Source organism: Neovison vison, chromosome 14 (assembly GCF_020171115.1).
Source record: "Neovison vison isolate M4711 chromosome 14, ASM_NN_V1, whole genome shotgun sequence".
Classification (NCBI taxonomy): domain Eukaryota; kingdom Metazoa; phylum Chordata; class Mammalia; order Carnivora; family Mustelidae; genus Neogale; species Neogale vison.
Window position 1 is genome coordinate 24,964,973 of NC_058104.1, and position 25,934 is coordinate 24,990,906.

General features: G+C 41.6%; 1 protein-coding gene across 2 annotated transcripts in view; it reads right to left on the bottom strand.

Annotated features, from left to right (window-relative positions):
- The window catches only part of GSPT1 (G1 to S phase transition 1), a 39,544-nt gene that overhangs the window by 8,562 nt on the left and 5,048 nt on the right, over nt 1–25,934 (bottom strand). For both annotated transcript variants that reach the window (XM_044233593.1, XM_044233592.1), the window contains exons 2-11: nt 16,841–16,885; nt 16,679–16,720; nt 15,501–15,728; nt 14,480–14,513; nt 11,173–11,250; nt 8,203–8,383; nt 7,433–7,587; nt 7,114–7,254; nt 5,843–5,936; nt 4,363–4,443 (exon numbers count right to left, since the gene is read on the bottom strand). In XM_044233593.1, coding sequence (XP_044089528.1) covers nt 4,363–4,443; nt 5,843–5,936; nt 7,114–7,254; nt 7,433–7,587; nt 8,203–8,383; nt 11,173–11,250; nt 14,480–14,513; nt 15,501–15,728; nt 16,679–16,700 — 1,014 coding nt within the window. In that variant the 5' untranslated portion in view covers nt 16,701–16,720; nt 16,841–16,885. The remainder of the gene's footprint in view (nt 1–4,362; nt 4,444–5,842; nt 5,937–7,113; nt 7,255–7,432; nt 7,588–8,202; nt 8,384–11,172; nt 11,251–14,479; nt 14,514–15,500; nt 15,729–16,678; nt 16,721–16,840; nt 16,886–25,934) is intronic.

Here is a 25,934-nt window from a genome sequence, read left to right on the forward strand (position 1 = left end):
CGAAGGCAGAGGCTTTAACCCACTGAGCCACCCAGGCACCCCCTTTTTTTACCTTTTCAAAATTAAAACATTAAATATAATACTTGGATTTTAATTTTATGAATGTCGTTTTGATTATTATGATTGAATTCTAGGGTTTAATGGGTACAGCTTCTATTATCTATCAACCCCAAATATCTGAAGAGTGTGCTTCTCAAAGTCTATCTGAACAATTAGGCTTTAAAAGAATACTATTTATGATCCCAGCGTCCTGGGATCGAGTCCCACATCGGGCTCCTTGCTTGGTGGGGAGCCTGATTTTCCCTCTGCCTCTGCCTGCCATTCTGTCTGCCTGTGCTCGCTCTCTCTCCCTCTCTCTCTCTGATAAATAAATAAAATTTAAAAAAAAAAAAGAATACTATTTAGGGGCGCCTGGGTGGCTCAGTGGGGTAAAGCCTCTGCCTTCGGCTCAGGTAATGATCTCAGGGTCTTGGGATCGAGTCCCACATCGGGCTCTCTGCTCAGCGGGGAGCCTGCTTCGCCCTCTCTCTCTGCCTGCCTCTCTGCCTACTTGTGAGCTCTTTCAAATACATAAATAAAATTTTTTAAAAAACCAAACTTCAAAATAAATAAATAAAAATACTACTTAATGGGTACAGGGTTTCCTTTTGGGGTGATGAAAAGGTTCTTGAACTTGAGAGTGGTGATGGCTGTGAAGGTACTACACGTCCAATGGTAAAATCTACATTATTTTGCCAGCTACTGAAAAAAGAGCATGGCAGAAAACGTTAGAAGCAATACCCACAAGCATTCCCTTATTTTACTCCTTTCTGGCCTTGGAAATTTCTATTTTTAAGATACATACCACAAACCAAACAAAGTAACAGCCCTCAAGACAAACCAAACTATCTCACGCTGGTAGATAAACGGTAGAGAATCCTGAATCTGTTATGTTCCACACCAGAACTCTACGGACTGTCACTTGCTAACTCTAGTAATCTCTCCCCTCTCTACCAATAAGGCAGCTTATACCTTATTGATACCTGTTGAAATTCATTCCAAGAAGTGAAAGAGAGCCATATTTGTTAGCTAAATTCAGGGAAAAAGTGCAGAAACTAGCAGTCCTACATATAATCCATCGTAACAATCCCTCTTCTCCAAATGTTGTTTTCTATTGCTAAATACAACAGAGGAGCTAATCTAATCCTTAAATTAATCCATAATTTCAAAAATTAAGACTGAGACCAACAAATTTTCTTGGTTTATGAAAATAAAGATTTTGCCTGCTCTAAGTACCTCCAAGAAGTGGAATCATGGGGGTGCCTGGGTGGTACGTTCAGTTAAACGACGGACTCTTGGTTTCCGTTCAAGTCATTGTCTCAGGATCACGAGACTGAGCCCCATGTTGGACTTTATACTCAGCACAGAGTCTGCTTAAGACTCTCTCCCTAGGGGGATGGGGGAGGGGGTAGTAGGGTGATGGGTATTGAGGGCACGTGTTGTGATGAGCACTGGATGTTATGTGTAACTGATGAACCACTGACCACGACATCAAAAACTAATGATGCACTATCCAGTGGCTAACCAAACGTTAAAAAATTAAAAAAACTCTCTCCCCCCTCCCTCTGCCCATCCTCAAAGTAAATAAACAAACCTTAAAAAAAAAAAAAAGTGGAATCATACATTATCTCTCTTTTTATGACTGGCTTATTAATTCACTTAGCACAATTCCCTTGAGGTTCATCATGTTGTAAAATGTGTCAGAATTTCCCTCCTTTTTTAGGCTGAATAATATTCCACGGTATGGCTAGATCACATTCTGTTTACTACTCACCCATCCATAGACACGATAGGTTGCTTCCCCATTCTAGCTTTTGTGAACAATGCTGCTATGAACACTGGTTCTTGGGACGGCTTTCCATACTTTTGGGCATATACCCTAAAGCAGACTGCTGGATCATATAATTATTCTACTTTTAAATTTTTCTGAGGAAACCATGATGTTTCCCACAGCGGCTGTGCAATTTCATGTTCTCACCCACAGTATACGAGGGTTCCTATTTCTCCACATCTTCAACAGCTATTGTGTGTGTGTGTCTGTGTCTGTTTTGATGGCTGTGAGGTGTTATCTCATTGTGACTGTGATTTGCATTCCCCCAATGATTACAAATGGATCTTTTCATGGGCTTATTGGTCGTGTGCACATCTTCTTTGGAGAGATGTTTCAGTCCCTTGCTCGTGTTTTAGTTGGGTTGTTCCATTTTGTTTGTTGAGTTGCAGTTCTTGATATATTCTGGATTTAGCCCCTTATCAGATTTATGATATACAATTACTTTCTCCCATTTCGTAGGTTACCCAACCATTAATTTTTTAATGTAAGATAGTCTGGCATCTGTGTCTTCTGAAATATTTAAGTCTGTTCCACGGAGACTCGGCAGGACCGACAGGAATGGAGTCTTTGAGGCTTGCCTCCCAGCGGCAGGTGAAGCTATGCCGACTTGCTTGCTCCTCTGTATGAAGTCCCAGCTCCTGCAGACAAGCTGTAACTAGTCTAGCCTGGCCCCCAGTGCACTTGCTTGTCATGGTGAATTCTACTTTTCTTTGTACCACAGTAGAATACTCATGAAATTTACCTTTTATAACCATTCTACAATATACAATTCAGTGGCATCTCGTCATTCACGATATTGTAAAGCCAACATCAGCACATAGTTCCAAAACATCCTCATCATCCCAAAAAGAAATTCTGTGCTTTCATTCAAGTCACTCCCCATTCTTCAAGCCCCTAGACTTTTGCAACCACCAATCTGCCTTCTATTATCATGACTGAACTACTCCTGCAATTGCTCTGAGCCAGAATTAACAAGGATAATTATTTTCATTCGACTGCTGTTGACATTCAAGTTGTGTCGATAAATACCTTAGTAAAAAGATACTGTGAGGGGCACCTGGGTGGCTCAGTGAGTTAAAGCCTCTGCCTTTGGCTCAGGTCATGATCCCAGAGTCCTGGGATCGAGCCCCACATCGGGCTCTCTGCTTGGCAGGGAGCCTGCTTCCTCCTCTGTCTCTGCCTGCCTCTCTGCCTACTTGTGTTCTCTGTCAAATAAATAAATAAAATCTTAAAAAAAAAAAAAAAAAAAGATACTATGATAGGATACTCCAGTCTTCCGTGCATAAGCCATCAAGAAAACTCAAAGTATAATTTATAAAATGCCAATTACACCTGAGCATTATCCTAACAATGGATACATTTCCTAATCCTTTTTTTTTTTTTTAAAGATGTATTTATTTCAGAGGGAGAGAACATACACGGGCAGAGAGAGGGATAAGAAACAGACTCTGTGCTTAACATAGAGCCCAATGTGGGGCTGGATCCCAAGACCCTGAGATTGTAACATGAGCCAAAACGAAAAATCAAACACTCAACTGACTGGGCCACCCAGATGCCCTATTAATTTGGAGGTTCTGATGGCTGAGGCCCTAGTTTCCTACATAAACATCTTTGAAGCTGTCAGAGAAGGCCCCTCTGGAAAACAGGTAACATGTCTAGAATTATCAGCAACTGAGCAGCCAGAAATAACAGAAAGGATCAGTTCATGGAGACTTTATGCGTTTTAATGAAACCCACCTCAATAATAAACAAATTACAAAACGGCAGGAAGAAAGAACTAAGAAAAAACCCATTTATGATAATGGCACATTCTCTTCTCTCAAAACAGATTAGGAATATAGATAGAGCACATTTTATAGTATCCAATGTAACAATACAAGAAAAAGAGAAGAAAGCAGGGATGCCTGGGTGACTCAGCTGGCTGAGTGTCTGACTTTGGCTCCGGTCCTATTTTCAGGGTCCTGGGATCCAGCCCCACATCACACTCCCCACTTAGTGGTGAGTCCACTTGTCTCTCTCCCTCCTCCCCTCTCCCACACCTGTGTTTTCCTTCCCTCTCTCAAATGCGTAAATAAAATCTTTATAAAAACTTTTTTAAGAATTAAAAAAAAGAAAAAGAAAGCAAATTCTATCATGATTAAACTTGAGTTTTCATCCTGGGCTCACTTTGCTCATCCAATATGTTAACAGAAACAAGTCACTTAACCACTCCAGAGCTCTACCTGCACCTGGTGAAAGAATGGAGGTAAAACTCTCTCGAGGCTACATCTTTTAGCTCTAACGTGGTACTAATACTGGCTCTTCCCCATTTGTTACTGGATAACTACAGCACCTTATCTTCTGTACTAAACTGTGTACTTAATATTAATAAAACATAATCCTAGACTTTAAGTTTTTTTTAATGGAAAGCCCTACATTTTTCAAAAGTTATAACTCTTTGCTAATATTTTTAAGAGAACATCTAAATGAAAAAGAGCATTACTAATTCTCACCTTGTTTGGCATCATCACAAGCTGCTGGCCTTTACAAATAGATCCTGATTCCAGCTTTCCCAGGACCACAGTGCCCATATCCTGTTTAAATGTGAAATAAAAAAAAACAAGTTAAAGACTTTTATTACTACTCTACAACAGTTCAACAACCCCAAGTGAAATCTTATGGAGCTTACTCAGAAAATCTTTAGCTCAACTGTCAGAATGGTTAGAATTAATCCTAAACACAGGATAGGTAAAAAATATTTTATCTGTCATTAGCATAAGCAATTTTAGTACTAATTAGGATGTCTAAGATCTTTAAAAAAAAAAAATAGCAGCACAGTACCAGAAACAGCATAAAATCTTACATGAAGATCTCAATTATTTGTTTAAATTCCAGTTCTCTCAAAAATTTCTGAGCCTGCTTCCTCATGTATAAAATTGGAAAAATACTTGTTTAAGAAATTTAGCATGGGGCGCCTGGGTGGCTCAGTGGGTTAAGCCGCTGCCTCAGCTCGGGTCATGATCTCGGGGTCCTGGGATTGAGTTGATAATAAATAAATAAAATCTTTTTTTTTTTTTTTTTTTTTTAAAAGAAATTTAGGGCGCCTGGGTGGCTCAGTGGGTTGAGCCGCTGCCTCCGGCTCAGGTCATGATCTCAGGGTCCTGGGATCGAGTCCCGCATCGGGCTCTCTGCTCTGCAGGGAGCCTGCTTCCTCCTCTCTCTCTCTGCCTGCCTCTCTGCCTACTTGTGATCTCTGTCTGTCAAATAAATACATAAAATCTTTAAAAAAAAAAAAAAGAAATTTAGCATGGAGCTAATGAAAGAATCAATTCTTTGAGGAGGTCAAAGTATTACATACTGATAAAAGTTGTTTGTTTCTTTGTTTTAAAGATTTTATTTATTTATTTGACAGACAGAGATCACAAGCAGGCAGAGAGGCAGGCAGAGAGAGAGAGAGGAGGAAGCAGGCTCTCCGCTGAGCAGAGAGCCTGATGTGGGGCTCGATCCCAGGACCCTGAGATCATGATGAGCCAAAGGCAGAGAGGCTTAACCCACTGAGCCAGCCAGGCACCCCCTGATAAAAGTTTTTTAAAAAACAAGCTGAAAATCCAGTTACAAATAATAGTTTGTTTTTCTAAAGACTAATAGCCAGTGTCGGTGAGGCTATGGTAAAAGCTGCGCTCACACACTGCTGGCGGTATTTTGGATGGCTATCGATCAACATCCATCAACGACTGTGCAAACCCTTTGAGTCCGGCAGCTTTAGTTGTATGACTTTCTCTCTAAAAAAATGCCCACTGGCTCACTAGGATAACAGCTTGAGTAACTAGGCCAGCTGATGAAATGATGATCCATCCACAGCACTAAATAACATAAGGCCATTAAGAGAGAGACATCCATGCTATGTTGTCAATTATTAGGATTGTTTCTCAAAACACAAATCAATGACCCCTCCCATAATTTCCCTCCCAATCTCTTGAACATTCTGGGTACCTTGTACTTATCCACAATTGGCAGCCTGATTGGTCCATCAACTGATCTATTGAAGTTTGGCAAATTATCCAGGTAAGGAATAAATGGTAATCCACTGAGAACATAACAATATCCATTAAAGAGCATCAACATGAGTATCATAATTTTAAGACTGTAATTTTACATGAAAAACACAGCTATAATACATTCTTTCCATCCACATACTCTTCTCATCCAACCCCATTTATTATCTGGTTCCTCCCTTTCACTCCTCAGAAAACAAAAATGTAACAAAACAGTCCCATAGATATAATGAAAAAGCTTCCCCATGAACTGAAAGATTTCGAAAAAAAACTTTATAGCAAATGGCCTATATCTTGAAATAAAGTGACTACATTCTTTTTAAGGAGAGACAGTGAGCAGAGGAAGAGGGCCAGAGGGAGAGAAAATATCTGAAGCAGACCCTAAGCTGAGCAAGCAGCCCGACGGGTCTTCTGACCCTGAAATCATGACCTGAGCTGAAAGCCAGAGTTGGGACACTTAATCGAATGAGTCACCCAAGTGCCCCTGAAATGACTACAACCTATTGCTTAATTCTTACGGACTTTTCCAGCTCTCAAATCAGGGCTCTATAAAAATAATTTCCCCTTTAAAACTACAGTGCGTGAACTGGGAGGCTTACTATTGCCAAGAGAGCAATGGTCCTCAAATTCATTTACGAATTCAGTACAATCCCCATTAAAATCCCAGCTGCCTTTTGGCACAAAGTGACAGGCTGATCCTAATGTCCATACAGAAATTCAAGGGACCCAGAATAGCCAAAATAGTCTTGGGAAAAAAACAACAACAAAATTTAAAGACTCACACTTCCTAATTTGAAAACTTAAAAAGCTATAGTAAGCAAGACTTTACCTAACAACAATAACAAAAAAAGCTTTTAAGATGCTCTTTCAAAATGAAACACACATCTAAACATAAGAACTAATAAGACTTTAATAACCTTAGAAGAAACTAATATGGCTAAGTCTTCATGACTGATATTAGGCGATTTTTTCCTAGGTTTGACACCGAAAGTGCAACCAACAGAACAAAAAATAAACTGGACTTCATCAAAATTAAAACCTGGTGCGCCTCAAAGGATACCATCAAGAAGTGAAAATACAGTAACAAAAAGACAACCCAATTAAAAAATAAGCAAAGGTGATGGTATTTTTAAAGCCACAGTTACTTACATCGTTTTCTGAAATAACTTGAAAAGACAAAGTTTTTCCACAAGAGAAAAGGTTACTTACGTGTACCAAGGACAAAAGTCTGACTGCTCTTTAAGATTTGCTCCCGTCAGTCCTGAGCATGGCATGAAGTGAATGTCCTTTTTGGGATTGAAGCCAACTTTTTTCAAAAATGGCACTAGTTTCTCTTTACATTCTTCGTATCTATAAGTATTTATAAATAACTCAATCATAATATAAAGCAAGTGGACCCTAGGCTCATTATTAAACAACTTCAGGTTTTAGAAAAACCCGAGGGGGCAAAAAAGCACAGGGTAGCAAAACCACCCTTTACTCTGTTCCCACGCCTGCCTGCGAACACTAGTCCGACAGCAAAGCTCACCTCTCGTTGCTCCAATTTACCGTCGGATCATCCATCTTATTAATAAGCACAATCAAGTGCTTCACACCCGCCGTCTTTGCCAACATTGCGTGTTCTCTCGTCTGTCCGCCTTTCTCAAATCCAGTTTCAAACTCTCCTTTCCGAGCAGAGATGACCTATTCCAAGAAATCCACAGTTTATTCCTACGTACTCCGGTATACCCCCTGAGCAGTGAAACAGCTTTCCTTTCAGTTGTCAGAAGCTTTTTGCAAGGAAATACCAGTACATGAGCTATAACCTGCATGCTTTTGAATGTCACAATGTCTAGCTGGCTTCAGATTTCGGTAAATGTTTCTTCTGATCCCCCATCTTCCAAAATCTATGTTGCAGTTCAAACAAGTATGTGATTCAGTGCTGGTACAGTAGCAAAACAAAAACCACCCCGTAAAACAACTGAGGCCTTAAGAAAACAGATCATTTCTTACTCAGTTCTGCACCCATGGCACACACGGTATGTACAAAGTGGACCCAGCCTGGCATTTAGTGGGTTCTAAACTCTGACACAGTGACACAGTCATAGGTAACAGCAATGGTAGAGAAAAGATGAAATACGTTTTCTGAAGGGAATCCAATTACGAAGATTTCTTGAGCAGATGAGTGAGCCGAAAATGAAATTTGTCACTGTGTCTTACAGCACACTCCAACCTCCACTTCAGCTTTGAGAGGATGAACTCAAGCACTGAGCGGGGCTGCTCACAAATGTGCAGGTGAACCGGCAAGGTCGTACTTACCAGCACGGCCAAATCAGCTTGAGAAGCGCCACCTATCATATTGGGGACAAAACTCTTGTGGCCAGGGGCATCCAGAATTGTGAAATGTTTCTTTTCTGTTTCAAAATAGGCACGGCCCACTTCTACTGTTTTACCCTTGTCTCGTTCTTCCTGATTTGTATCTAAGGCCCAAGACAGATACCTGAAATAATTTGAAAATACGGTTAACACTGCTAAAAACGTAAGGTTTTAAGATATTCCTCTACCACTAAAGGCGTAATGACGACATCCAGCCTTGTGTTCGGCATACACTTAAAATCATCAACAGGACAGGGCGCCTGGGTTGGCTCAGTGGGTTAAGCCGCTGCCTTCGGCTCAGGTCATGATCTCGGGGTCCTGGGATCGAGTCCCGCATCGGGCTCTCTGCTCAGTGGGGAGCCTGCTTCCCTCTCTCTCTCTGCCTGCCTCTCTGCCTACTTGTAATCTCTGTCAAATAAATAAATAAAATCTTAAAAAAAAAAAAAAATCATCAACAGGACAGGGGTGCCTGGCTGGTTTAGTCAGTAGGGCACACAACTCTTGATCTTGGGTTGTGAGTTTGAGCCCCACAGAGAGGACTTAAGAATAAAAAAAGTTTTTTTTTTTTTAAATCACAAACAAGACTAGACTGAAATGAAAATCAAGAGAATGAAACTTGTATTACTGTGATTCAAATACCTGGGAACTTTTACAAATACCCAGTCAATTACTGGGTATCCCCTGATTTTTCAAAGTTCATGTGATGCCACTTCCCTTTTACAAAGGCCCTATGTCAGAAAAAATTTGAAAATTAAAAAAAAAATTAAATAAATACCTATATTAGTACCTGTTTTTGCTAATTGAAAGATAACTGAAGAGGTTTTTTGTTTTTTTAAGATTTATCTATTTACTTTATTGAGAGAGAGTGAGCTGGTGAGCAGAGGGAGGGGAAGGGTGAGAGGGAGAGAGAATCTTACGCAGGCTCCCCACTGAGTGCCGAGGCGGATGCAGGGCTCAATCCCCGGACCCTGAGATGATGACATGACCCGAAACTCAGAGTCAGACAGGATAGTGTTCAGCATGTTGAGCGTCTATTCTGCAACAAGCTGTCCCAGAGACAGTGTGGCACCCTGAGCAGTGAGAGTGTCGCCCTCAAGCCCTTCCAGCTTTCCCCGGGAACTACACGCAGCATCTGCATCAAGCTGCTCTGAACTGTGTCTGTGAGCATCTGTGTTATATCCCCATTTATTTTGTGCATCAATTATCAAGATGAGAGCCCTAAAGGTATCAGAAAAGCCTAAGGGAGATTATTCTGTGGGTCTGGGAATACTCAAAAACTTCTCCATGTAAATTAATGACAACTGCTTTTTTGTTTTACGCCATTCTGGTTTACAAAAGGTTTCAAAACAAAGCTTTACTCTTAGATGGGGGAAAACTGTATATATATGCATTTTTTAAGTAAGCTCCAAACCCAGCTTAGAGCCCAAAGCAAGGTGTGAACTCACAACCATGAGAGGAAGACCTGAGTCGGGATCAAGAATCAGATACTCTGGGGTGCCCGGGTGGCTCACTTAGTTAAAAGTCTGCCTTCAGCTCAGGTTATGATCCCAGGCTCCCGGGATTGAGTCCTGCATCTCCTGCATTGGGCTCCCAGCTGAGCTGGAAGCCTCCTTCTCCCTCCCCTCCACCTGCCACTCCCCCTGCTTGTACTTGCACGTGTGCACTCTGCCTCGAATAAGTAACAAAATCTCAACCGACTGAGCCACCCAGGTGCCTCAAACCTGTATAGATTCTTTTTTTTTTTTTTTAATTAATTTATTTCAGAGAGAGAGAGAGCATGAGTGGGAAGAGTAGAGAGGGAACACAAGCAAGGGGAGTGTGAGAGGGAGAAGCAGACTTCCCGCTGAGCAGGGAGCCTGATGCAGGGCTCGATCCCAGGACACTGGGATCATAAACTGAGCTGAAGGCAGATGCTTAATGGCTGAGTCACTCAGGTGCCCCATACCTAAACATATTTTTCAAAAGTGAAAGTCAGTAACCACCATTTGGGAGCAAGGGTTACCTGCTAAAAATTATTTCAGATTTCCTGCCATGTGAAATGCTTTATATAAGTTCAGACCACCTAGAATAGTAGCTGTTAATCTAGATCACCTTATCATGTGTATTACATAGTATGTAATCCATTTTTTTGATATAACATTGACCATGTTTTCCCTTAATACAGAGGAATATGTTTTTTTTTTTTAATTTTTTAAATTTATTTATTTGAGAGAGAGAGCATGAGAGGGGAGAGGGTCAGAGGGAGAAGCAGACTCTCCAATGAGCAGGGAGCCCGACATCCAACTTGATACTGGGACTCCAGGATCATGACCTGAGCCGAAGGCAGCTGCTTAACAAACTGAGCCACCCAGGCACCCCAGAGAGGAATACAATTTAAAAATAGCAATAACAAAACAAAAACCATGAATGTCCCAGTCAAATCTTAACTTTAAAAAGAGATTAGAAAGAAAACTGACCCTTTCTCTCACCTCTCAAAAGCAACCCACTGTCAATAATTCTGTCCATTCTTTTTATTTTTGTGTTTACTTACATCATTAATCATCCTATCTTAAGTAGTATCATTTCACCTGCTTTCTCCTCAAATTCCACTGTAACTTAAGTTCTACTTCTGGCTGTAATAAAGTCTAGAAACGCAATTTTTCAGTGGTTAGGTGATGATCCTATTAAGTGAATGGTTTAGAACTTATCCAACAAGTTCATTACTAGATGTGTGGATGTTCCCGAACGTTCCCTGTGCAAGTTGTGAGGTCACCAGGAGCCGATCTACTCTGTAGTATAGGGGAAAGAAACTTCTCCTCTGTTATGACACCACCTCAGACCTCACGCACTTAGATAACTAAGTAGACAACAACAGCATTAAGCAGGCAGTCCTTCCCTAAAAGTAATTTATAGTGCCGTAAATGTCTACTATACCAAGTTTCTCTGTTCTTCTCTTTAGCTTCTCTTTCATATTTCTCAAGTGTCCTTTTGTCAACCATTCCAGTCAAATACCTGGAAACAAAGAAAAAAGAAGTAAACAGTTACAGATTATTCAGAGAAGTCAAGAAGCCCTTCAGGGGATTTCAACTCCAGAACACAGCTATTTTAAAATAAAGGAACCACTCATGGATGCTGAAATCGAGGAAGGTATCAGAGGGGAAGATACTTACATGGTCTCAAATTCTCTCCTCCCAGATAAAGAGGAAAATAGTAACTTTAGTGCGGAGAATCCTGGCAGACAACACGTTCACCAAGCAATGCTGGCTAAGAGCGCCAGAAGTAGAGAACACACTGAGAACTGACGTGAGGCACCCCTGACAGGACGCTCTGGGACGCGCACAACATGGCCTGTGTGACAGTCCGGCCCGACTGTACCACCTCAATCTAACCGTGAAAAAGCTCAGTCGAACCCACACTGAACAGCACGTCAACAGCGCCCTCCAGACTAATGAGAGCTGTGAGCTGTGGACGAGGAAACTCGATGCAGTGTCGCAAGCCGGAGGGGACTGAGACCGAACGACTGAAATGGAACGGTGAATCCTGGAAGCGAAAACGGACACTCAGAGAGAAACTGGTGGAATTCCAGTGTAAGAGCCACAGATTGGTTAACAGCACTGAAGCAATGTTATCCCAGTTTTGAGGGCTGTACTACGGCTCTTTAATGTGTTAACGCTAGAGGGAAGGCTGAATGAAAGGTATATGGAAACGCTGTACTGGCTTTGTAACCTTTCTGGAAGTCTAAAATTATTTCAGAATAAACTTTTTTTAAATCTTTCTGAAGATTTTATTTGCCAGAGAGAGAAAGAGAGCACAAGCAGGGGGAGCAGCAGCCAGAGTAGGCAGAGGGAGAAGCAGACTCCCTGCCGAGCAGGAAGCCCCATGCGGGGCTCCATCGCAGGACCCTGGGATCATGACCTGTGGCAAAGGCAGACGCTTTACCAACTGAGCCACCTAGGCATCCCAGAATAAACATTTTTTAAAAATTTATTTTAGAGAGAGTGCAGTGCAATTGGGGGTGGGGGGTAGGGACGGCAGAGGGGTTGGGGGATGGGGTGAAGAGAAGCAGACTCCTTGATGAGTGCAGACCCCCACACGGGGCTCAATCTCACGACCCTGAGATCATGACCTGAGCCAGAACCAAGAGTCGGACACTCAACTGACTGACTCCCCCAAGCACCCCAGAATAAAAACTTTTTTAAGGGGCAAATATAAATATATATAAAAGAAGTGTTGTCTAGGTAATTAAATCTTATTAATACATTTCGGAATTTTTTAAAAAAACTATTCAAAATAGTAAGTAAAATAATTCCTTAGAAATACTGAACTGCTTCCCTTGACTCAATCCAAACCAAAGCCATCCTGTTCAAGCTTTCATCTCTGTGGGTTCTCTGCAGAGTCATCTACAGTGCACGTTCTTAACCAGATGAGCACAGAATCCTAGTGAAATGCCCATGAAAATTACAGCCTGTAAGGAAAACATATACATTCTCCTAATATACAAAATCAAATGGGTCCAACACTTCTATTCATAGAGCCTTAGTTAAGGATCCTTACTTAGGGGCGCCTGGGTGGCTCAGTGGGTTAAAGCCTCTGTCTTTAGCTCAGGTCATGATCCCAGGGTCTTAGGATCAAGGAGCCTGCTTCCTCTTCTTCTCTCTCTGCCTGCCTCTCTGCCTACTTGTGACCTCTGTCTGTCAAATAAATTTTAAAAATCTTAAAAAATAAAAATAGAAAAAAAAAAAAGATCCTTACTTAGTAACTTAAAGGTGTGTTGTTGAATTTTCAGAAATAACTGGGAAGATTACCAAGTAAGATTACAAGGAAAGACAATGAAGATATGCCCTCTAGATCCTCTGATGATACAGTTTAAAGAAACAGATCTAATACAGCAGGGATTAAAATTGTAAAACCTTAAAAAAAAAAATCTCTATCTCCAATGTGGGGGACTTGAACTCACAACCCTGAGACCAAGCAAGAGTCTCAAGTTCTACGAAATGAGCTAGCCAGGTGTACTGAAATTATAAGACCTGCTAATTTAAAAAATTTTTCTTCAATGCTAGAATCCACTGCTGAAGATCAACCATGGTGTTTTCATACTCGGACAGCTTCTGTACGTAATAAAAAGTTATGATAACAAATTATCTTAGCATGCTACTAGACTACCAGTCTTTGATTAATCCACCTAGGATTTAAAGAGTTGATGAGGTGCTCCTGCGTGGCTCAGTGGGTTAAAGCCTCTGCCTTTCAGCTCAGGTCATGATCCCGGGGTCCTGGGATCGAGCCCCGCATCGGGCTCTCTGCTCAGCAGGGCGCCTGCTTCCTCCTCTCTCTCTCTCTCTCTCTGCCTGCCTCTCTGCCTACTTGTGATCTCTGTCAAATAAATAAATAAAATCTTTAAAAAATAAAAAATAAAGAGTTGATGAATTAAGGAATAAGGAGGTCCCCCCCCACCACGACCAGATTCATGTGCTGGTTTTCATTATTCCTAAGAAAATTATATTCAAAGCAAATTATGATTTCCTATAACCTGGGGTTCTGTATTAGCTTTTATTTTCCTTTAAGAAATTTTTTTTTTTTTTTTTACAGATTTTATTTATTTATTTGACAGAGAGAGATCACAAGTAGGCAGAGAGGCAGGCAGAGAGAGAGAGAGAGAGAGAGAGGAGGAAGCAGGCTCCCTGCTGAGCAGAGAGCCCGATGTGGGACTCGATCCCAGGACTCCGAGATCATGACCTGAGCCAAAGGCAGCGGCTTAACCCACTGAGCCACCCAGGCGCCCAAGAAATTTTTTTTTTTTTAATTTGACAGAGACACAGTGAGAGAGGGAACAAAAGCATGGGGAGTGGGAGAGGGAGAAACAGGCTTCCCAATGAGCAGAGAGCCCGATGCAGGGATTTGATCCCAGAACTCTGGGATCATGACCTGAGTCACCCAGGCGCCCCTATATTAGCTTTAATTTTTTAAAAATCTAAAATACAGCCTTCGTAAATACACTTAATGTTCCAGAAGAGTCCGACAGCGATAACAAAAAATTTTAGGGAATACCTAAAATCTATCAAAAAATACTAGCAATTATCACACTGCAAAAATTCCTTCTTAACATCACTTTTCCTTACAGGTAAGGTCTTTATAGCATTTTCCAGAGACCTGTTTTATCTCCGTTGTAGGACTGTATGTTTACAATGCCCAAAATTCATTCAATCAAGTTAACTCTATTCTTTAACAAAAAATAGAGACTTACATTATTTGTCCTCCAATGGTTGACTTGCCAGCATCTAAAAGGAACAACAATATCAATAATGTGCAAACTACAGGCATAAAGGAAAAACAAAACAAAACAACCCCCCCCAAGAACCCTGCTTTGTGCACTATTACCAATTAGCACGTATAATTACATAATTTCAGTTGTAAAAGAAGCTGCCAAGACCTCTTGCGCCCAACAATGACTTACACTGATAGAACTACTTTACTGATAAGCAGACTTTTTCAACGAACTGCTCTTTGACCTTCAGCTCAAAGCACAGCAGCAAAAGAATATAAATTACCCAAGGGGAATCTCAGGGGAGAGCAAAAGTAGCCAAAGGGCTGTGAACTACATTTAGGTAGTCTGCCTTTCACTAATATTAGCAAATACAGATGTTCCTTTACAAACTTCAAAGGAGTTCTTGCTACTAAAAAAGTAGTATGGTGTAGCATTATATTCAGGAGAAAGCCGAGACTAAGGGAAGCAAAAAAGGACACATGATTCTGTGTTCCCTTCTCATGATTCTGGGGCTAAGTCAGATGGTCAGACAACATCTGAGCAAATTAAATAGGGTTTTGTTTTGTGCTAAACCGGTTATCTGACAAACATCCAGAAGTCACTCCAAATTATTAATTTTCTTCATCACACAAAATTAAACTAGGTTAGATGAAGCCCATAAAATTAACTGAAGTTCACACAGAACAACAGGCCCGTTTTCTAGGATATTAATTACCAGATGTCATAATATGCTTAGCCGCCATCGGGGGGGTCTACAAACCATTGTGCATCCCATACAAATATACTGAAGCTTATTTTCTTCCAGCTTCCATGCCATTACAAAGTTATTTATTTGTCCAACAAAAGCGCTGGCAATATTTTGTCAGCTAAAAAAACCTAGCGAGTTAAAAAACCGAAACATTTCACATTAATTCTGTTCAGCTCCAATAAACATCTGCAGGTAGCTGTTCGATGTAGCTAATGACAGGTCATTGCTTCATTGCAGAGGAGTGCAACTTACCTACATGTCCGATGAATACCACATTTACATGTTCTTTTTTAGGAGCCCCAGGGGGTGCGACCACAGATTTAGGTTTTGGTATTTCCTCTTCCTCCTCCATCATTTCTTGGGTGCCCTCCTCTGGGGGTCTTCCATCTCCCAAGGAACCACCCCCTAACTCTGCTTCACTTATTTCTTCTTTGTGCTCCCATGATTCTTCCGGGGACATTTCTGTCTCCCCATTTTCTACTGAAATAAGACATTTAACTTAGTATTCTGAAAAAGACTTACAATCTGTACTGTAAAACACAGATGCCTTTAAACAACGAATAGAACTTTGCATATTTAGCTCTATTTCCTAACATCTAGTGAAACATAAGCAGGAAAATCTCTTTCACAAAGAAAAGGATTACAGCTTTCAAGTCAACCCACTGCTGACATCAGAGCTGACTCAGAGACTCTGAGAGACTACTATTTTAACAAAGCTTCATTTCCATAAGGACAAACTGGAAAAGGAGATGTCCCGTTCCTAAGAGCCCAGTGATTCCAGTGTCAGGATGTCCTGACAAAGAAAACGGGAAAGTTTAAGGGCGCCTGGGTGGCTCAGTGGGTTAAGCCGCTGCCTTCGGCTCAGGTCATGATCTCAGGGTCCTGGGATCGAGTCCCACATCGGGCTCTCTGCTCAGCAGGGAGCCTGCTTCCCTCTACCTCTCTCTCTGCCTGCCTCTCTGTCTACTTGTGATCTCTCTCTGTCAAATAAATAAAAATAAAATCTTTAAAAAAAAAAAGAAAACAGGAAAGTTTAAAATCAGAACGTGTGACTTATAATACCTTTGCTTTTCCCTCTCCAAGTCATCTGCTATCAACTTTATCAATGACTTGGGGAATCCGACACCCTTTAGAGTAACAAGGTTGCAAAAAGGAAGGAAATTTTTCACAAAGGACATGGAATAAGCACAAGTCCTTCAACTGCCTTTACTGCTCTTCCACTCAGCTTTCCCATCTGCGGTCACTCGGGGTATCGCTCGGGGTATCACGGCAGTGCTCATGGCCACCCAGTCCTGCTTTCTAAATCCCAACAGCAAAGACTCAAAGTCAGTTTTAAATGCAGGCATTACAATAAACCACGACACTTACATTTGCACCTTACATCCTGTAAGGATATATTACTGTATTAATATGGTCAGAAATTTTCTTACCAACAGGTTCTGAAAGTTCCATGCTAACAGCTGAATTTGAACCTAGACAAGAAATTGAGATATAATATGTATTTACAAAACAATTATCCAGGCTTCACACACTATAGACAACTTAATGTTTTCTCAATTAGACATTCAAAGGGTCGTATCATAGGAAATTACCTTCACACAATAATGATTGTTCCTCCTGAGAAGGTTCCACAGGTGCTGTTTAATAGAAATAAGTTCAATTAAAATTAAGTCCTATACATCCATTTTCATCCATCTTTTAAAATACAGTAAAAATAGAATTTCAGTAATGCAACAAAAACCTCAATAATGCAGACCACAGCAACTAACTCAGGTGTTCAAATCAGAAGTCTCTGTTTAAAAATTCTTTTTAAACATCGATGACTATAGACGATTTTACATTTTCAGTAACTGAAGTGTATTTATAAAGGTATACTTCTTCTCTTAATTTGCTTCATAAAACTTTTCCAAGGCATTATAAAAGTAATCTGCAGCCCAGTGCAGATCAAATTATTAAGTTCTGCTCAACAAATACACATTATGACTTCTCTAAATTCTCTCTTGGTAGCTCTAGCCTAAGAAGGCTATGATTAGCTCTTTTCAGATCCCATAATCACACATTATTACTAAGATCCTTGAATAAATTCAAGGATTATTTTGAATGCCAATTATTTTGAATGCCAACAAAATAAAAAGGACATCCACATGAAGTCCTTGAAATGCAAAGGATCCTTTATGACATGTCAGAAATGATGATTACAATGACCAGTTTTGCCCTGTGTTAGAATTCTAAGCTCAAGCAGCAACCCGGTTTCCACAGAACTATTTTTCCGTGCAAATCTACTTACGACATCCCTGAAGAGAGGAATGAGAAACATATACTGATTAATTTACAAATTTGTAAATTTTTAAAAATATCTGATAAACCTAAATGATATTCCAATATGAAAGTGCCCTTGCTTCAAAAAAAAAAAAAAAAACTTCCAAGATGCAAAAGGTATCAAAGAATCTGAAGTCACCTGAACCCTGCACACCAAATAATAAATAATGAATTCATCAACTGCAAAGCCTGTATTTAAAATCACTGCACGGAAACACCTGTAAGTCTAGACAGTTTCGGGCCCACTCTTCAACAAGGTGGAGTGTTGAAGGAAGTTATTTCCTGTTCCTGAAAGGTAAAGGGCGACCAAATTATTCCAAAAGAAGTGACATGCTGAGTGTCACTTGGAAAGGTCCCTGTAGAGTGGAAAGAGAGAACTAGAGAGGGGGGAAAAACACCACTGGCAGAAAGACCAACATCACCACTACAGGCAAGCACGCCCCACGAACCTGTGACTGGTCCCACCAGAGAGGAGGGGCTGCGTGCCAAGATAACTGAGGCCTCATCTGGCAGGAGGAGGAAGTGAAAGGTCTAAGATGACCCCAGTCTAACATGATTCGAATATAAACAGAAACATAAAAAAAAAAAAAATCATTTGAACAAGGTCTGGGAGGAAACAGGAATTATATTTCAGATGTAACAGAGGTTACCTTTTTTTAGTTTTCCCATTTCAAAGAAAAGTTTATGGGTCGGGGAAGGAAAAATTGCTCAATTTTCAGAGAAAGCCAATCTGTGCTAAGTGAATCAAGTCCATAAGCCTCCCTCGGGCTGGAGGGGGCAGCACAGCGTTCGCGGTAAGGGGCAGGCGCTAAGCTGATGCTGCCTGCTTTAAATGCCGCCTTGCCACTTGGGAGTTGTGAGATGCAGCTCCATCCCTGGACTTCTGGAAACCACTTGCCATCCACCTGACAGGACCGCTGAAACAGCTACATGAGAGAATACATTTGCTTGGTGTCTATTAAGTAACTCCTGGCACCAAGCAGTATTCGACAGTCGAATCTCTCCCCACTAACCTGCGCCGGGATACTCCCAACCCTACCAACCAGCACAACTGACTATCACGACGAACCCACACAGCGCTGGAGGCAAGGGCAAAGTAACTCCAAATGATTTCTAACAAGCCCTGATGTGCTGACTCATTCGGTCCCCTCCAACCACCCTGAAGTCCGGAACTGCAATCACTCTATCTAACATTCGGACAAACCCGACCCAGCTGGGCTTTTCCAACTTAAGACAAGCGCCATCTCGCCTGTCTTCAAACAGCCCCTGCTGAAAAATTACTCGATAAAAGTACACTGAGTCAGAGATGATGTAGTTAGTGTGTCAAGGCAGGAAAAAGATCATGTAGTAAGATACCCCGAACTGCAGCTAAGCTTGACAAAACCCAACAATACACATACCTGACCACCCAGGTCTAGAACCAAGTCTTAGGTTTACAAATACACAATACACACAGAGGACTGTAAGGCACTTCTCAGAATAATGACATCAGCCACGAGACCACCTCCGTGGCTGCAGAATGCACCTTAATGAAAATCGGCTCCCAGCTTTATTTTTCAAAACATCCTGTTGATAATACGTCTGCCTTAATTTTGTAAAGCTCACGGGGACAGAGAGAGTCAAGCACCAAAATCAATTAAGTGCTTAATATATACCTCATGGTATTAAAGGGCCCCAAAATAAAAAGTTGACCATACCTTCCCCAAGGTGGAAAAAAGCTTTCCATGCATCCAGACACAGATCACATTATAAACCTAATGGCAGTGTTATCGACATTCATGAACTGGTATTTCTGCAATTATGAACCAGAAAAATCAGATAGAGTACAATATTCTTTTAAATTTAAACTTCACAATGTAATTGCATCCGGCCTTCTCACATGCACACAAATACACCCACAGGTAACCCTTTCCAGTTCATTCTACTCAGATTTTATTCATAATGCGTATCACATCCTGACTCTACTAGCACCGAGCTCAGGCTTAGAATTCTATTGGGGCCCTAAAGTCATCTGTTCATGGTCAACAAACAGATAGCCATGATTGCTCAAGTCCGGCACAGTTCATATTCCCAGAGAAGGAAAAGTCAGTAAACCTCCCAAGAAATAAGGAGTGACATTATGGTTTCATATTTGCCAATGGTGTTTCCATGTTCAGAAATACACCTTGTCAAGTATTCAAAAAAGGAACAATTCTAATTAAGTGGCAAAGTAATCAGTGCATCAGTGAGTAACCTGCCATATCCCAAATTAAAAGGAAAACTAATCCTCTGGTTCATGATAAAGGAAGATTAATGAACTAGGTATGATACTGGGTATATCACCACAAATTTTATTTATTTATTTATTTATTTTTAAAATAATTTTATTTATTTATTTGACAGAGAGAGAGAGATCACAAGTAGGCAGAGAGGTAGGCAGAAAGAGAGAGAGGGAGGGAAGCAGGCTCCCTGTCGAGCAGAGAGCCCGATACGGGACTGGATCCCAGGACCCTGAGATCATGACCTGAGCCGAAGGCAGCGGCTTAACCCACTGAGCCACCCAGGCGCCCATATCACCACAAATTTTAAATCAAGAAGTAAAAGATGTTACCAGAACACTGTCAGGCAGTATTACTGCCTGTGCTTTAACACCGATGATAATCTGAATCTTAAAACTGTTAGAGAAGATCTGATCCTGGTGAAATAAGCCAGACACAAAGGGTCACATGCTGTACAATTTCACGCATATAAAATGTTCAGAATAGATAAATGACAGAGACAGAAAGCAGGCTGGTGGATGCCGGAAACTGGGAGGAAGGGAAGGGAATGAGAAGTAACTGCTTAATGGGCATGGGTCTCCTTCTGGGCTGGTGAAATTTTAGAACTAGACAGAGGTGGTGACTGCACAACACTGGCTGAATTAGTCACCTTAAAATGGTTAATTGGGGGTGCCTGGGTGGCTCAGTCATTGAGCATCTGCCTTCAGCTCAGGTCGTGATCCGAGAGTCCTGGGATCAAGCCCCGCACCGGGCTCCCTGCTTGGCGGGAGGCCTGCTTCTCTTTCTCCCACTCCCCCTGCTTGTGTTCCCTCTCTGTCCCTCTGTCAAATAAGTAAGTAAAATCTTTAAAATGGTTAATTGTATGTTACATGGATTTCACTGTAATTTTTGTTTTTAAAGATGTATTTATTTGAGGGACGCCTGGGTGGCTCAGTTGGTTGGACGACTGCCTTCGGCTCAGATCATGATCCCGGAGTCCTGGGATCGAGTCCCACATCGGGCTCCCAGCTCCATGGGGAGTCTGCTTCTCCTCGCTCATGCTCTCTCTCACTGTCTCTCTCTCAAATAAATAAATAAAAATCTTTAAAAAAAAAAAAAGATGTATTTATTTGAGAGAGCGAGCAGAAAGAGAGGGAAAGAGAGAGAAGCAGACTCCACACAGAGTGTGCAGCCCAACACCAGGCTCAATCTCATGACCCTGAGATCGTGACCTGAGGGGAAATCAAGAGTCAGACGCTGAACCAACTAAGCCACCCAGGCGACCCATGATTTCACCATAATTTTTATAACAAGTGTATTTTTAAAAGATCTGATCATGGCTTTCAGTCCACAGATCATGAGACTCTGTCCTGTTAGCGAAATGGTATGCTCATTAAAGAAAAAAATAAAAACAATGTCAGTGCTGTCACAGAAGTCACAGTGTGTTACACTGTACAGAAGTGAGGAAGGAGTTTCTGCTGTGATGGACGTGTCCTCTGTGCTGCTGACAGGACAGTCCCAGGCCACATGTGGCTATTAAGCATTTGAAAGGTGGTACCCCAACTGAGGGATGGAATTTTAAATTTGACTTAATTTCAATTAATTAAAGAGCCACAAGTAGAGGCGCCTGGCTGGCTCAGAGGGTTCAAGCCTCTGCCTTCGGCTCAGGTCATGATCTCAGGGTTCTGGGATGGAGCCCCACATCGGGCTCTCTGCTCAGCAGGGAGCCTGTTTCCTCCTCTCTGCCTACTTGTGATTTCTGTCAAATAAATAAAATCTTAAAAAAAAAAAAAAAAAAAAAGAGCCCCAAGTGCACAGCTCTGGCCGCTCTCACACAGCCTCCTCCATTGTGCGAACCGGCCACGCCCGCCGCCGCACTTTCGTCACACTCCAGGCCCGCGCACCCTCTGCAGGCTAAGGGTCCCTCCTCAGAACTCCTCTAGGACAGGCCCCTCCCTTCAATTACAGGTGCACACACGCATCTTCGTTCTGGTTCCCCAGGAGATCACAGACTTCCAGAACGACGGCTGTTTTCTGAAATATGGAGACTTTTTTCTCTACTCCTGTAGTCCCCACAGGCTGGCCCAGCACATGTACCACAGAAAAGAAACACACAATTGATTTTACTGAATTTTTTTCAGCTTTCTTTTTGTTTTCGCAGGGTTAGTTCCTCGTGGTCTTATTGGTTCAGCTTTCTTTTCTTTTCTTTTCTTTTTTTTAAAAGATTTTATTTATTTATTTGACAGGTAGAGATCACAAGCAGGCAGAGAGGCAGGCAGAGTGAGAGAAGCAGGCTCCCGCTGAGCAGAGAGCCTGACACAGGGCTCGATCCCAGGACCCTGAGATCATGACCTGAGCTGAAGAAAGAGGCTTAACCCACTGAGCCACCCAGATGCCCCTTGGTTCAGTTTTCTTAGCAGTCCTACGTTTACTACGTTCCTGTCAGGGCTCAAGAGAGTAAATGTGAGAGTAAATGCCATATGCCAACTTTTTAACACGGGGTGAGAGAAACAATATCCAAGAGATGCGCAAGTACAGCGCGGTAAGGAAGGAACCCTTCTCTGGCGCTCACGTGACCACGCAGTCTCACCAAAACTGCACGCTGAGGTGTTTTTCTCCCACAAACAAAATCAGAGAACAGTAAAGGCAGACATCAGAAAGAGCCCACAGAACACGTACAAAGGCCCATGGTTTTGCTCTAATTACCTAACACTCTAAAAATAAAAGGCATGATGTCACAGTAGTGAACACAGCTGTTTTAATGATTTTACGTCATCGTTTCCTAAGATGTACAAAGACGCAATTTCTAAGTATTACTTTAGAGCACTGTCTCCTTCTGAGAATGTTACTCGGCTCCCACTGAGACAGAACACGGAGACAGTGGCATAGCCCACACACTCGGGCTCCTTTTCTGAAAAAAGCATCTCGGCCAAAAAGATCTTTTAATATCAAATCACCAGGAAAGGGCTAGCAGAGTAACCATTACGAGAATAGCTTTGAAATCAGACCTAGATTCTAATCGTAGCTCCTCCGTTCAGTCATGGATGTCACCTTGCTAATTTCCTTAGCTTCTCTGAGCCTTAATTTTCTAATCTGTAAAATGTGTTAACAGTACCTACAGTGTGGTGAAGATTCCACATTAAGCAAGTGGTAACTGCTCAGTACATTTATGATTACAACAAGCAGTTAAAAGTCCCATAGTAATTACAAAAATTTAAGAATGAAATACAAGAAAGGCAAATTCCTGAGTGAGAAGACCCACGCTGTTTGGAGTATTAGCTCTAGGCATACCCTCCTTCCCATTATTTAATAGTGATGTGTGCAGAGACCACTGAACAAGCAGCTGGCAAATGTGGATTCTAGAATTAACCATGGCATTAAAGCTGTAAGTGACCTTAGGCCTTCACTTAGCATCTCTAGGCTTCAGTTTCTTTATCCAAAATGAGCCATTTTATTACTGCTGGGGTCACTCCTAGCCCTCACATTCCAAAACACTACTTACTCAATCACTTACACAACGCTACGTACCAACCTGATCAGGCTTTCTGTAGAGTTAAGTCACAATGGATTCTTCAAACAACCCTACAATATTCATCTATGGTTTATATCCCACCTAAGTCAAAAACAACTTAAGGCCGGGATGCCTGGGTGGCTCAGTTGGTTGGACGACTGCCTTCGGCTCAGGGCGTGATCCTGGAGTCCCGGGATCGAGTCCCACATCGGGCTCCCAGCTCCATGGGGAGTCTGCTTCGCTCTCTGACCTTCTCCTCGCTCATGCTCTCTCTCACTGTCTCTCTCTCTCAAATAAATAAATAAAAAATCTTTAAAAAAAAAAACAACTTAAGGTATACCTAAAATATACCAACCGAAACCATTTCAGGCTGCCCCAATAAGGTACAAAGAGAACAGAAAAACACGTGTATGTGACCAAAATCAACCACCCAAAGGAGATGTAGACAGAACGCTTAGCAGTATGGAACACACTGGAGTTCCGCAGAAATGGTCAATCAGGAAACTGCCCCAAGGACATGCACAAGGACACACTTTTTGTTTGTTTCGAGGGAAGTGAGCTACCATTACCTAATCGGAATGGGGTCTGGAATTTGTGTCCCCACTCTCAGGCCAGGCTAATGACAGATGCTCAGAAAAACCTTACTGAATGTTTCTCTCACCTGGGAACTAGAATTATGCTGGGAATCTTGTTCAACTTGGAGTGGGATCACAATCAAGTTTCCTCAAAACAAAGCCACTTATGAAAAAACCAAACACATCTACAGGCCAGCCATGCTTTGTTAAAATCTACTGAAAACAAGGATTCACACCTTGTATGAATCAACGATTGCAGAACAACGACTGTTCTCAAAACAATCAAGAACCAGGGGTGCCTGGGTGGCTCAATCGGTTAAGTGTCTGCCTTTGGCTCAGGTCATGATCCCAGGGTCCTAGGATCAAGCCCCCCATAAGGCTCCCTGCTTGGCGAGAAGCCTGCTTCTCCCTCTCCCATTCCTCGTTTGTGTTCCCTCCCTTGCTGTGTGTCTCTCTGTCAAATAAACAAATAAAATCTTTAAAAAAAAAAAAAAGAATCTTCAACTTCTTGCTTCCCAAAGATTTTAAGAACTGTGAAGAGAATGATGCAATCCTAAATTAACAGGCCCAACAGATACACCACCAGGACTGCACTAACTCACTGCTGCTCATACAAAAGAGACAACAAGCAATGTGAAAAAGAAAAGCCAGCAATGGTCATGGGGACCCGAGGCACAGCAGGGTGCAGGGGCACAGACAGACGGCAGCTCTACTTGTGCTGGGAGGAACCACTACACTGTCCACCTGAAACTGACACTGTGGGCCAACTGTGCTTCAAGTAACAAAAAGAGAGAACCAATGCTCTACTCCAGCAAATTCCTAGCAAGCTTAGTAAAATAGAGAACGTAAGGGTGGACTGTATATATAATTTAGATCTCAATTTAAAGAAAGTGTTCACAAGGAACACTTAGCAGAAAATAGATGTGTAGTTTTACGATTAGGGTGACAGGACTGAAATGATTTACATAAGGAATCTGTGGGCAATTCCTCCTCTCAGCTTTGAAAACCCTCTACCCCCTCTGTATGGCCCTCTTACCACTTTGGGTCTCCCACAAGAGTAAAATGGGTATTTGATCCATCCCTTTCTATGCTCCTTGAGGGATCACAAACTCTTAGCAGCATCCATTCAAGTGCCCAGCAAAGCATTCTGTGTTCTGAAGGATACATATATATAGTGTGTGTATATATATATACACTATATATATAAGCAAGGCACAGATTCGCATATCAAAACATTCCGCTAATTCTGCTAATTCGCCCCAAAACATTATCAAACTTGTCTTTCATTCCCTTCTTTTCAACCAGAAAGACAATACTATTTTAAACTTTAAGACTTTACTCCCTGAGACACCTGGGGGGCACAGTCGGGTAAGCATCCAACTCTTTGTTTCAGCTCAGGTTGTATCATGTATATGAGATGGAGTCCTACGTGGGGCTCCAGAGTCTGCTTGGAATTCTCTCTTTCTCTCCTTCGTCCCTCCCTCTTGTGTGCACACACTCTTTCTCTAAAAAAAACTAAAAAAAGAAAAAAACAAAAGGTATTTCCTTCCCAGTGAACAAAAGCAGGCAAAACAAGGGTTAAAATCTGTTCTCTACATTTCTCTAACTCGCTTGATAAATTTCAACTGCTGTCTTTTCATGCAGTACCATTCCAGAAAAGGTGAAAAATCAGCAAAGGGCAAAAGAATGCAAAAAGCTATGTACTAGTAACTACATTAAATAAAACCTGCCTGAAACAGGGTTTATTTCCAATCAAAATTTCTAACAGTATGTAAAATCATGAAATAAGAGCTCAAACCTAAGTCTGATAATCAGTAAGTCAAGGCAGGAAAAGAAATAACCAGGAAGAATAGAAGATTAGGTAGGAAAAGAAGTGAAACTCCAGGAACAATACTTTCCCCTGATTTCCTCTGCTTACTCTATTCTTTTTTTTTTTTTTTAAGATTTTATTTATTTATTTGACAGAGATCACAAGTATGCAGAGAGAGAGGGGGAACCAGGCTCCGCGCCGAGCAGAGAGCCTGATGCGGTGCTTGATCCCAGG